The 13421-nt window shown below is 34.2% G+C and overlaps 1 protein-coding gene across 1 annotated transcript; it reads left to right on the top strand.

Annotated features, from left to right (window-relative positions):
* Positions 1-13220, top strand: LOC138327876 (progesterone-induced-blocking factor 1-like). The gene is made up of 14 exons (XM_069274318.1): positions 1-688; positions 4298-4417; positions 5401-5534; positions 6177-6285; positions 6811-6992; positions 8000-8125; positions 8635-8733; positions 9083-9248; positions 10143-10293; positions 10652-10742; positions 10949-11051; positions 11937-12070; positions 12570-12654; positions 13011-13220. The coding sequence occupies exons 1-14, from the start codon at positions 137-139 to the stop codon at positions 13203-13205; spliced, it is 2247 nt and encodes a 748-aa protein (XP_069130419.1). The 5' UTR covers positions 1-136; the 3' UTR covers positions 13206-13220.
* The last annotated feature ends 201 nt before the right edge of the window (positions 13221-13421 follow it).

Here is a 13421-nt window from a genome sequence, read left to right as displayed (position 1 = left end):
ACTTTCAGTGACCTAGACGATAAACAAGAAATCTGCAAATGAAAGATGGAGCTCGATTTTAAACATCAACCGTGAATTTCAAGTGATCAACAGTTGTTATTCATTTCGTAAGATAGTCTAGGTAGAACAAACAGAAATGGCTGCCAACGATTTGTCTAAAACGTTCGATGAGATCGAATCGGACGAGTTGAGTGGATTGGAAACAACCGCTCCAACTGATTTGACACTATCGCCTGATAGAGATGTTGACAGACGAGAGAGAAAATCAAAAATAACTCGACAATTGATTGAAAAGAAACAGTTAGCACATGATCTTCAGTTACTTCGAATAGAGCTTTCCCAAAAGAATTTAAATATGGAGAACATGAAAGCACAGTCGTTACAAAAAGTGGAAGAACTTGAAGAGAAATTACACGATGCCTTGCATGAAAAGCAAATATTGACCGCACGTTTAGAATCTCAATTGACTATTCAGGAACAGGATGCGAGAAGGAGACAGGAATTAATTAAAAGTGAACTGGAAGATGTTCGGCAAAGACAGAAGCATTTAGAATCAACGAATGATAGGTTGCAAGAAAAGGCTGGAAATGTCAGAAGAACGCTGAAAGATTTAGACTTGTCTGAAGATAGATACTATGAGTTGCGGAGTCAGAGTGAAGAAGATATATCACTGAGAGATTTTGTTGCGGTAATATCATTAAAAATCCAGCTTATTTTCATATACTTATCCAATATACATAATCATTAATGACTTACACCCGGTCCACCCCAACTGCGAATGATAAATATTATGAAGTTCCTTACCGTCAATCGATTGATTTGTAACACAGCGAGAAATTCTGTACCGTGTAGCGATAAACGCTAACACTCTACCGACACAACGTGGCTATTTTTAGACTCGAGTACTGTCGCCAAATCCACAGGTAAATCGCGGGGCGCTCTGGCTACATCAGCTATACCAAACACAATCGTAAATGTTACAAATACCGTAAAATCTTGTGTTTACTTACACACCAGTGTACTTTGCACATGTATTTTTTCTTATGGCTTTAAATACTGAAAAAAATCTACTATCGGTATATTTTGCGCATTCAAATTTTGGGGAAAACGATGTCTGGGGAACCACAAATTCAGTGTTATAAAGGTGGTAATTTCATTGCAAAACATTCACAATAAATGCTTGACAACTTGCACAAAAAGTGTTGTATTTAGAAGAAATAACATAATATAATTGCACTGTGCTTGTTTTCTTTTATTGGCCACCGTAACTGAAACAGTGAAATATATCTTGCAGAACATGTCAAAAACATTGGCAGTCCGCCGTATTCGATCCGTACACATGTCAATGTCTGGAGATATTACACATGAATAGTTATCAGAACTATTTGAAAATATTATAATTTAGTTACTTTAATATTGCCACAATAAGTTTTAAGTGTGTTTGAGATCATTAACAAACTTTAAAGAGCATTCCGATAGCATTTACGTTGGCTTGCAATAATCACATCGTGAGTGAACTCACTATCTGTACGGCACCAGATCCAAGCTGATGGCTAATTATATATAACAGTACGGTTAAAATGCCACTAACCTTCTAGCTTGTCAGTTTTGCTGTAATAATATTACAAACCACTTATTGAAAATCCTAAATATAGGACAGTTTAGGACTCGTCTTATAAATCCCACGTGTGTTTTGACTTTTTGCACACGGCCTGCAGCCGGGACATGTTATGGCGGTTCCCTACGTAATGAGCATAGCTAGATCTATAAGGAGTTTCATATGCAGTTTTACTAGAAATATGAAGATTTGTTAAAATATCTAAAATAAAGAAATACTAGTCAAGTGAATTTTTATGCAATTTGAAGAATATTTGTTTTGTTTTTACTGTCGTGTCGGTCTAACCGTTGACGACGACAGTGATGTACTCGCCGCGCAACTTGCACAATACCATTGCATACTGGGTTACAATATAATGCTAAACGCGAGTTGATTGGTTGGTGGGCGTGGCTTATATCGTGTGATATGTGTGACCCACGTGTGATAGATCTATCCTGAACTCATCGGGTATTACCGTACTCATAAGAACTAGATCTATCCTGAACTCATCGGGTATTACCGTATTCATAAGAACTGCAGGATGTGTCCATACTTTCTATTACCCGCATACAACAGACGTTTCTTCTAAAAAAAGCTCTGGTATTAAATGCGATAACGCGGTTTTCATGAGCTGCTGTCCGTGTTTCAGCCGGGATAGACTGGATAACTTTTTGCGTCATCGCTAGCATAATTCACGGTAGGGATTGTGCATCACAAACGTTAGCTAGGCTACTTCGAGAACAACGTACATGTAATGGCTGCCGTGAGGCCCGCCTCGCGGTAAGTTTACCTCTGTTTGTTTCTTTATCAATCAACTTCTTAAATATCAAAGTACTTTTAATTCACTACGGATTTATCGGCTGTTAATGGATTTCTTACAGAATGTGTCGTTTTTCAAACATTCAAGGACAAACATCGTACATTCGTAGATATATCTAACACTGTTATCGTTACTGTAAGCCTTACATCTATGTACGTGGAAATGCAGCAAATTGCTCTAAATTCTCAAATGGCCGATGGAACCGTTTGCGGCGTACGAACATTCCTCTCCAATAAACGGGGCATTATTTTATTTCTGTTTATATTCTATTAACTTAAGACTTCGTTGGTAATTTTGCTTGGGTTCCGATAAACAGGTAAATGGGTCAAATGTCCCGCGTGCAGTCACATTCTTTATAATCTTGTGACAACCTCCTCTCGTAACATCAGGTTTTTTTTTTACTAATCTCATGAAAAAGATAATCCTTTAGTTTATAATGAAGATCAAGTAATTCACGACGAAGTTTACCGTCCGTCAGTACCCCGTTAGCATAAGATCTTCCACACACGTTTTTTTATCAGGTGCAGCCATATTGCCTTTCAAACTCTAGAACATTGTTAGATAAACTCCGCCCATTCGTTCTATCGCCTGACGTCGGGTAGGCTGTCTAAACTCCGCCCCTCAGACAATTGACAGAACCACTCGACCAGTTGATAATACTGTCGCTCAACATACCGAGGTATTACATCATTCATTTTGTCAACGCTTAGACCGACACGACAGTAAGTAGATACAGACGCATTGTTGATGATATATAGATCGGTTAAGCTAACTAGCCATTCAGTTTCGTTAAGCTGGATGAGAGGCCCGAGCGTAGCATCCAGTACCAGTTTACCTGTGGATTTGGCGACAGAACTGGAGTCTATAAATAACTACACTCATTCAATACATCGATACAAGTCAGCGGTAGAGCGGTAGGGGTTTATATACACGCATCGTTCGCAGTTGGGGTGGACCGGGTGTAAGATGCTCCACCGCTGACAAATGGAATTTTTTCACTATTAAAAGCAGCAGCAGATGATTTAGTATTTTTCTTCAGTTACAAAAGTTACTGACTTTACAGCGTTGCCACCATTAAAATGTTTGAGCTTCTAATTTTACTTCAAGTTAAAAATAGGATTAATAATTAATTGCATCCTGATAAAATTCTGTGGCACTATATGCTTTATGGAATGAAGTACTAATTGCGCATACATCAAAGGCAAAATCAATCATATTATATCATTTTATGTGCTAATTAGACATATATGTGCACGATTAAAAACAAATTATTGTTCAATCGATGAATATATCATTTATGCTCAGTCGGCGGTGGATCATCTTTAATTTTGTGCTCTTCAAATCCCAATTATCTTGTAGAACAAAAATTCATACCTAGTTGATGTTTTCACTTTGTTTCCTGCTTTCTGTACATCTGAAATAATGTTTCCATTGTCAAGAGCTACATTTTGTAAATTGTAGCTATTTTTCTCTCATATGATGGCATCAAACTGATGCTGTACAAGGTATGTAATGTTGCATCTGCATCACTGAAATCAAATTAGCTGCAATAATATATAATAGCTATGTACATCTGGTGGATGTATGAAGTGAAGGATTGAAGGCAGGATAAATGATTATTGTGTCAAATAAGCATAATCATATACATAATATTATACTGATTGATTGATTTGCATTATTTCTGTAAGTGCATGTTGATGTATCAAGGGAAATAATCAACTGCATGATATAAATGCAATCTGCTAGTTGTTTATGTTTCATATGAATAATTAATGTAAACAAAAAATTACATTGCAAGTGGTGACAATATATACATTCCGGCATAATATTAAATATTGCCTTGCTATAAATAATATTTTTTCTTACATGTTTATTTATAGATGCGTTTGTATGAAGCAGTTCGTCCTCTGAACACAGAAATTGACCAGCTGCGACTGAGAAACAAGACTCTGGAGGAGGAAACCAACTCATATTCAAAAGACATAGTAGAGCTACGCGAGGTAAGATATCTATAGTGATGTGGTAATGGTATGGTGTTAGTGTAAAATGATGTGGTAGTTCCATAGTAAAGTAGGATGTAATTACTAGTATGGAAGTAGATAGACTTGTGTCATATAATAATGTGCCAAGTTCAGGAGGTGAAAGAAAACTGAACACCTGTACCAAAAATAAGACCAAAAACCTGGCATGCGCATCTACTCATTGTGGGTTTCAAACTTGCAACCCAAAAATGGATCAAAGACTATAGTGATTTTAGAACACTTTAACAAATTGGCCAGCTTATCCTATGTGATAAAGGACTTATATGATATATGTAGATACCAGTGTTCTCCGGATCCCTTAATAGTAAGGACATTTTCCAGCTGGTCTTAAGGACTGACTGACCCTAAAAGTTTTTGGTCCTGACTGAAAGTTACTGGTCCTTACAAAGTTACAATTCATCCTTGTAGTTTATATGCTAGCAAAGTAATAGTTTTACTAACAAAAATATCCATATATCTGTTTTAGTATCTTGCGCTCTCAACTAAGTTGACTGAAAACTAGAATATTACGAAAATCTGTTGTGTACAATTTGATCTTCAACCTTTCTACTGTGCAACTGCTATTTTAGTTTTGTGTATTTTAAGAAGTCTATCAGAATTGGACCAAAAAGTTGTCGGTCAAAGGACCAGTTGCATGGCAAAAATTGTCGGCCCTACTATTAAGTTGCCGGTCATGGGCAGACGGACAGACGTTTATTTCGAACGATGGTAGTTACAGAAAAACAATCAATAACACTGGAATTAATTGTCATAAACACATTTTGAATTTTAAGTAAAAAGGGAGTGATTAAGAAGCTTTCGCTTTGAGAAATTGAAGTACATAAACACTCACAAAGCCAAAAAACAGCAGAATCATCAAGATTGAAAGCTGATCAATTAATGTACTCGTTACATTGTACATGTAAGCTATGTTACAATAGAATGACTTGTATCTTTTTCAGAAACTGGATGAAGAACGTCAGAGTCATGGTGAATTGCGTGTAAAATATCAGAAAATATCCTTGGAGTTTGCAGACACGAAATCACAAGTTAAATCAGACAATTACCGTGTAGAGAATTATGATCGAGTGAAAGGGTAAGTGTAAAGTACCTGTATAATTATTAGTGGTAAAACATCAGTATTTTGTTCTGTTATTCAGTTGATATCTTTACCTTCGTATAATAATCTTAGAAAAAATCTTCTGGTTCTGGTTTTAATACTGGTGAGTTTGAGGTGGAGTGATTGGTAAATTTAGCCTACATCTGAATTGAAGTAAAAGTAAAAAAAAATCTACATCCACTGTCCTTTAAGATGAAAGGATATATTTATCCTATTAGATGGAATTTATTATATCTTCAACATATTAGATTGGCCACCAAACCCTAAGTTGCTGATAAGCTTTCTAAGCAGAGTTCTTTACTAGATTATCTCCCCCTAGTTTAAAACTTAGAATCAGGCATGTAGTATTAATAGAGACAAAAATAATCAAGCCAAATTTTAATGATTTTTTTTAATATTCTAGAGACTGGTGGCCAGTCTATTAACATATGTAAATCCATACTTTCAAAAGATGCTTAAATCTGTGTACTTTGAGGCTTTATGAATTCCGATTGCAATGCTTATTGTCAGAAATGCAAGAAAAATGTCACATTTGTAACATGATTCCATATCTAACCTTGTAATATGTGAAAAAATCTGGCCACTGCATAATGTAATATATTGTGTTTTTATGTTTAGGGATAGAGACAACCTTGAGTCAGACATCTTAGATTTACAGCGCCAGTTATCTGTCCTGGATGGGGCTCATAAAAGTTTGCAGAAGGAGAGAGATGATCTGTATAGTGATGTAAGTGATATTCTATGTATACCGAATCTGTTATTCCTCCACTTCTGAAAGAAGACAGCATTAAGGTGTAGTGACCTTTTATCTGTCTAGGTTATACTATATCACAATCACTAACATATATATAACTATGAGAATAATATATCAAATTAGAAATTTATTACTTGTACAACAGTGATTCTGTTTCATTTACCCTATACCCGGTAAATATTATCCCTAGACCCTAATCCTTCCATGTTAAGTACGGTTTTAAAGTGAATTATTGACCTGCGGCATGTTGTTCTATATATGTGATTTATTATATTCACTTTACATACTCCTCAGTAATTTTTTATATCAAGTTTATTTTTCATATCAAGTTTAAAAACAATTCATTTTACATTAATTTTGATAGTAGTATACATTGGAATTTGAACAAGAAATTACAACCTGATATTAAATTTGAGATAACTTATAGAAGCTGCATTATGACCTCCTTTATTGGTGACTATCATATTGATTTTGTATATTATATTTGTGTTTTATCAGTGTACAGCAGCCAAACAGTCCCTGTCACTCCTCAAACAGGACAAAGACTACCTTACCAAACAGGTGTCTGATCTGTCTAATCGCATTAGCTTCGCCGAGGAGAAGGCTCAACAGAGCGCTCTCAACCTAGAGGATGCCAAGAGATCTCGCGAGGAGATGTATGAAAAATATGTCGCCTCCAGGTAAAGCCATCCTCACTTTGCTCACCTAATATTTAGTCCTGGTATTTACAAGTGATCCTAAGGTGGTTTCATGGTTATTCACTAAACCTTTGGGAATTTCTGTTCAGAAAATCATTGAATAATATATTGTATTACAGAGTTGTCAAGTTTGAACATAGCTTTGTATCCTTTTTAACTTCAATTTTAATTAATACAATTAATGATTGAGGTCAAGTTCAATAGCCAAGGATATTCAGTAGTCTACGATACAGAATCCTTGCTGGATCTTGTGTCAAAACAGAAATTTCTGCTTTAAAATTCTGATGGAATACTGCTAGGTTCAGGCGACCAATGAAAACATGGTTTTTATATGTCAACAAAACTGAACCGAAGTGATTGTAGGGACCTTGATTTGTATATTGAGGTGTGTCATGCTTGTCAACAATTTTTAGTGGAATCATATTTAATATTTACTATTAAATATTTTAGACCAGCTAAATGAAATACATTGATACATTGCTCTCCAAATAGATTGGGAAATTAAATACATGCATGGTTTCTATTTCACAAAATTAAAACAAATTATGCAAAGATAAACTGCAATCTCCTGTCAAAATTGGACACAGAAACATGAAACACAAGAACTGGTGTTGGAACTAACAAACAAATGTCTCATTAACATATTAACCTTTGGTATTTTGAATCTGTCGCAAGCAACATCTTTATTTCAAAGGGTGCGGCCATTTTTCAATCAATACAACAATGATAGCCGCTTTTTCATTGGTTGCTTATTACGGAAATGGGAACTTCAGATTTGACATGACATCTGTCAAGGGTTTCAGTATCGCAGACTACTGTATACCCTTGGCTAGCGAAGTTGACTTGAGATCAAAGCAGCAAAAAAAACATTTTATGTTTATAAAACTAATGTAAGTAGTGGACTAACAACAATCATTGTGTTTTGTCAATGAATTATTTTTGTCAACCATCATAATTACTGTATACAAAGTTGATGTTGTCTGTATCAGAGATCAATACAAGACAGAATATGAAAACAAACTAAAGGATGAACTGGAGCAGATTAGGACACGGACAAATGCCGAGATAGACAGACTTAGGACAAGTACACGAGAGATGTATGAACGAGAGAATAGGTAAGTAAAGATTGCATCAACCTTACAAACTAGGTCAGAGACCCTGTGATGAATCTTAAGCTTGTTGCTCTTATTAGAACAGAGAGTCTATATTTCAATTTTGAGGTAGTTTTACATGATATATTCTAGCTGATAAATTGTATTTCACAAAATTTTCTTTAAGTATCTAACGTTCAATCATCTCTTCATTGTTAAACAACTTATTGTTAATTCTTCCTTTCTTATCCCTTGTGGAAAGATTTTTAAATCATAGGAAAGCATTTCTTATAACTTAAATATTATTCCGCTTATAAGAAAAATTGAATGCTCTCAAATCAGCTACATGTATCATATCTTTCCCTGGCTAAACATTAACAGGACATATTATTCCATAATAGCTGTGTGTTATAGAACTACATTGTGTTTTATTCTATTATGTATGACAATGCATTTGTAATAAATACATTATTTCCTTTGTTTCCTGATAACTGTGGCTGTCTTAGCTGATCAATGGAGAATTCAATTTTCAGGAACTTACGAGAGGCCAGAGAAATGTCCATCTCAGAGCGTGATCGTGCTCAGGCCGCCGAGAGAGAAACATCAACAAAATATGACCAACTTTTAACTGAGTAAGTTACCAGCAGGTGGCTAAAACCAACAGTATTTTATGTTCTTGACAGGAATTGTGAACTGCAATCAATCATGTACTGAGATTCGTGATAATTACACCCAAAGTATTTTCTTAATGAAATATAAACTTTCTTTTAGTTATAAGAGTATGAAACATGCTATGTCAGTGTTTCAAAAAAATACACTGAGAGAAAGTCCACCTATATATTTAGTGACGAGGAAATAACATAGGAGGATATGGATGAAGGAAATTCTATGGTGCAAAAATCTTCTCCACCTTAAATCATCAAAACATACTGTTATAAGCTGGCCATTAGTAATTTATGATATATTGTGTACGTTTTTCAGATTCCGGCAGCTCCAGATGAGTGGAGACTCACGTCTGTCTGAGCTGAAGAACGAGGTGAAACTGAAGGGTTTTGAGGCTGAGAGAACACAGATGGTCCACGAACAGGCTGTACGTAACCTGACTGAGAGTCAGTTAGAAGTGGAGAAACTTCAGAAGAAAAATGAGGTAATTATATATATATATATGTAATTGTTTGGTTTATGATAACTGTATATGAAATTATATTTAGAAAATAAAATATTATAGATTATACAAATCTATTTTAAAATCCTGTTCTTGTATAGAAATCTGATTGGTTAATAACATTGCTAAATAAATTCATTATTTATAAAAAAAAATATAATACACATGATCTTTTAAAGTTATATGTGTCATATTTTTCATACTCACAAATCAAGATGAGCTTTTAATATCTTATTCATCACCAAAATTTACCAACATTTAGGGATTTACAGTATTTTCAATGCATAGGTTTTAACTTTACATATACAAATAAAAGCTGAAAATGAATTTTGGCAGTACTGCCAAAAATCAAAATATTTACATTCATAGTGAAGTGAAATAGGTACATACTGTCAGACCATGAAGCCAAATAGTGGTCTACAATTTCATTATACATTTTTACAAGTTATTAGTAATTGTAAAGTGATTTTTGCAAGAGTGTTTCCATCTAAAAATACTTCAGGCATAAAAAACAACAATTTAACAGTACATAATTTCTGTGTTGTAGCTAACGTTTATAAGGCATCTGAAGCTATTTGAATGATTTTTACAACTTAATTCAGTCACCAAATCTAATGGTTTTCAATAGATTAACAAAGAAAGAATAACATGTCAAAATGTTTTCCCAAATACAGCACATACAACATTAAGGTCTTATTCCTGTATAGAAATCCATGAGTATTGCAGATCTTGTTTTTGGTATATAAAAAAAAAAAAATTCAATTTTTATTATTGTCCAGACTTTCTGTTTCAAGTGACTTGAAATTTTTTTTAGAAGCAATATTGATTTCAGTTCTTGATAACTTTGAGTCATATAGTTCATCATTTTGTAAACAGGTGTTGACCAAGGAATACTACAGCTTACAGGGAGCTATGGACAAACGAATACTAGAACTAGAGTCTGAAATCTCCGACAAACAATCGAAACTTGTGGCCTACGAAAAAATCGAGAAAGAGCTGGATGATGTGGTCATGCAGGCTGCTGAAGGTAACGTGAAGGTCATTTAATTGTCAATGCCATATAAACTATCATAATGATATGAATTGTGATCAAAGAGAGTAAAATACCAAGGTTATAGATTTTCAAGGTCATGTTAATCGTCATGTGTGAACCGTGGTCCTGTAATTCAATATGAATGGTTTCATTTTACGTTATGAAATACAAGACATGTATATTGTGGATTTATCTAAAGATTTATAAATACATGTAACAAGTTCACTATGTAATAATTAAAGTTTAGATGAATATTGATATCTGTTATATTGTAACTGCTATTCCTAGTCCTGTACCAGTAGGTGTAAGCTAATCTATTGCCTCGTTAATCTATTGTCATATTGTATTACAGTGGATAATGAACAGGAGGCGGAGAAGGTGTTGTTTTCCTATGGGTATGGAGCTAATATGCCCAGCACAGCCAAGAGGAGGCTGCAGCAGAGGTGGGTAGCTTTTAGCTATTCTTTATAGCAGGAGAAATTTGAGGTGTTAAGGTCCTATAGATAATGTTAGGAGAGGTAGGTGTGTCGCTAGATATTTGTATCGTCCTTATTCTAGAACTTATTATGAATTTATTTCAGTGTACATCTAGGACCAATTATGACTTAATTTCTATGTACATCTAGAACCAATTTTGACTTTATTTCAGTGTACATCTAGCAAGGCGGGTCCTACAGCTGGAGAAAATCAACACCAACCTAAAAAAAGATGTGGATAGGGAGAAAAGCAAGATAAAGCAGTTGGCTGAGGAGGTAATCTTTCATTAATTTGGATGATAAATGATTTAACACTGTACTTACCGTGCCCTGTATACATACTGACATAGCTGGTTGTTTTGGGGGTAACAATTTTGGCAATTTTGAATAAAAATAGGAAAATCAAAGTTAGAAGAGAATATGACACTATATCAATTTCTCAATATTTTGTGGATCAAATGTTCACAACCATTGCAATATCTCTCAAAATCGCAAAAATCTATATGGTAATAGACTTTCAATTCTGTGTTAAACAATTAGTCATCATTTCATTTATCGTTTTGATTTTGGTCCATCTTTAAAATGAACTTTAGTATGTTAAGAAAAAAAATATACATATACTAGTGGTTGTCCGATTTAGCGATTTCGTCGAGTATCTTTGGTTTGAGGTGTTTGATCAATTAATCGAGTAAGAAATCTGTAACAGAGTTTGTCGAATCTGACACCATGATAAACAAAAGTATAAAGTTAGCTGATAACTAAAACATGCAAAAAATCATAGCCAACTTGTTAAAATCATTCCCTTGTGTGGTTGTCACTCATAACATTTCAAATTTTAAGCGTCTAGACAAATTGAAGAGCGCATAAGCACTACGTAGTAATGTAAAAGTTCAGATGAGCATGATTTGTGAAGAAAATAAGCGACATGAAAACATGACAGCACAAGAGAGGCCTCTCAATTGTAAGCCTTTGAAGGACATTTTTATATGAAATTTGTTTATACATCAAGGAAAAAAATAATCAATTTTAAATGATCATTGATTGCTTAAATAAAACTGATGATCGACCATGAAATTTCAACCGATTCCCAACACTAACATGTACATATATTAATTTATGGTTTGATCAATTTGTTAATAATTATGTAATGTATGTTTTCAGCTGAAGAGCAGTAATTCCCTACTGGACCAAGCCCAGCAGCCATACAACTATTTGATTGAGAGTATAAGGCAGAGGGATGCTAGTCTACAGAAACAGAAGGAGTACATCCTTAGTCTGGAACATGATAAGAGTAAGTGTTTTAGAGTAAACATGTGTTTTTATGAGGGTTTACTGAAATGATAGGGAGAGGTTACTGGAACATGACAAAGAGTAAGTGTTTTATGAGAGGGTTACTGGAACATGACAAAGAGTAAGTGTTTACATGACAAAGAGTAAGTGGTTTCTCCTTGTCCTGTCATCAGACTTGTATAATTTTTGAACTTTAATGTCTGACGTAGGACTAGGCCACATTAATATGGAAATACCAGGTATCAAACATTGTTGAATATCCTGAATCATTGTCTTAAGCATTTAGATTTTCTTAATCTGGTTTCAGGGTAAGAGAAATTGGGTTTAGTATTGTCATGTTTCATCTAATCAAATATAACTCATTCACCCCTGAAGACTTATTTGAAATCTCCTAAAACTAAAGATAGAACAGTTCACTATTATATTTCAGAGGTGAAAATGATTTATGTGAAGATAGGTTTACAAAGTCATATACAAGATGTAAAAATATGTGGTGTTTTATAGGGCTTTGGAGAAAGAAAGAGAAGATATTGTCAGGACAAAGAACCAGATGTCACTGGATTTAGAGCGACTTCTCAACCAGAAAGAGGTTTGTATTTTTAAAAACAAGCTTTTAAATTATCTTCATGGGGAAAATTATGGCCAAAGAAATGTTTAGGTTGTAATTATTCCTTGACATTTGAAGAAGTATATATAGAGGATGTTACATGAGTGACTATGTGATATGGAATTTATCAAAAAACAGAGTTCAATAATTCTTGGATATGCCACGATAAGTAACCTTAAAGAATTTATTTTTACTAAGGTGCTAAAATGACCTGTCATCAATTTTAAGATCAGTTTTGTTTTCTTTTTGTTCTCAAATCCTACTACATTTAATGAAATGGAAATATTTATTTGAAGCCAGGAACAGAGGTTTGTATTATGATGCTTTTTCATTTTAAGGAAATGTCAGTCATGAAACAGGTGGTGATGAACTTATCGAAGCATCAGTCAGGATATAAGAAAACATTCACAGCCCCACGGGATATGGCCAAACCTAAGACTTCTACTGTCCATGCCCCACATAATACATTTGAGCCACAAGATGATCCAAATGTACTCAAGCCTGGATCTATTTCACTGGTAAAGTATTCTTAGGATTGTTTTTTCTCCCCATTTCATAATTATGAGCATATTTTTGTTTATTGTTTGATATAATGTTTGATTAATATTTACAGTATGTGACTTGAATTCCTCAAATTGGAACTCTAATTATGCACCTAGTTCAGTTCTGTATTACTTTGAGCCATTTGGTTCATCAGTGGTATATAACACTTGATCTGTTAATTGTTCTTTAATCTCAAATGATGTCCT

This window comes from Argopecten irradians, chromosome 7 (genome assembly GCF_041381155.1).
Source record: "Argopecten irradians isolate NY chromosome 7, Ai_NY, whole genome shotgun sequence".
In the NCBI taxonomy this organism is placed as follows: domain Eukaryota; kingdom Metazoa; phylum Mollusca; class Bivalvia; order Pectinida; family Pectinidae; genus Argopecten; species Argopecten irradians.
This window is presented reverse-complemented; position numbering and strand designations above follow the sequence as displayed.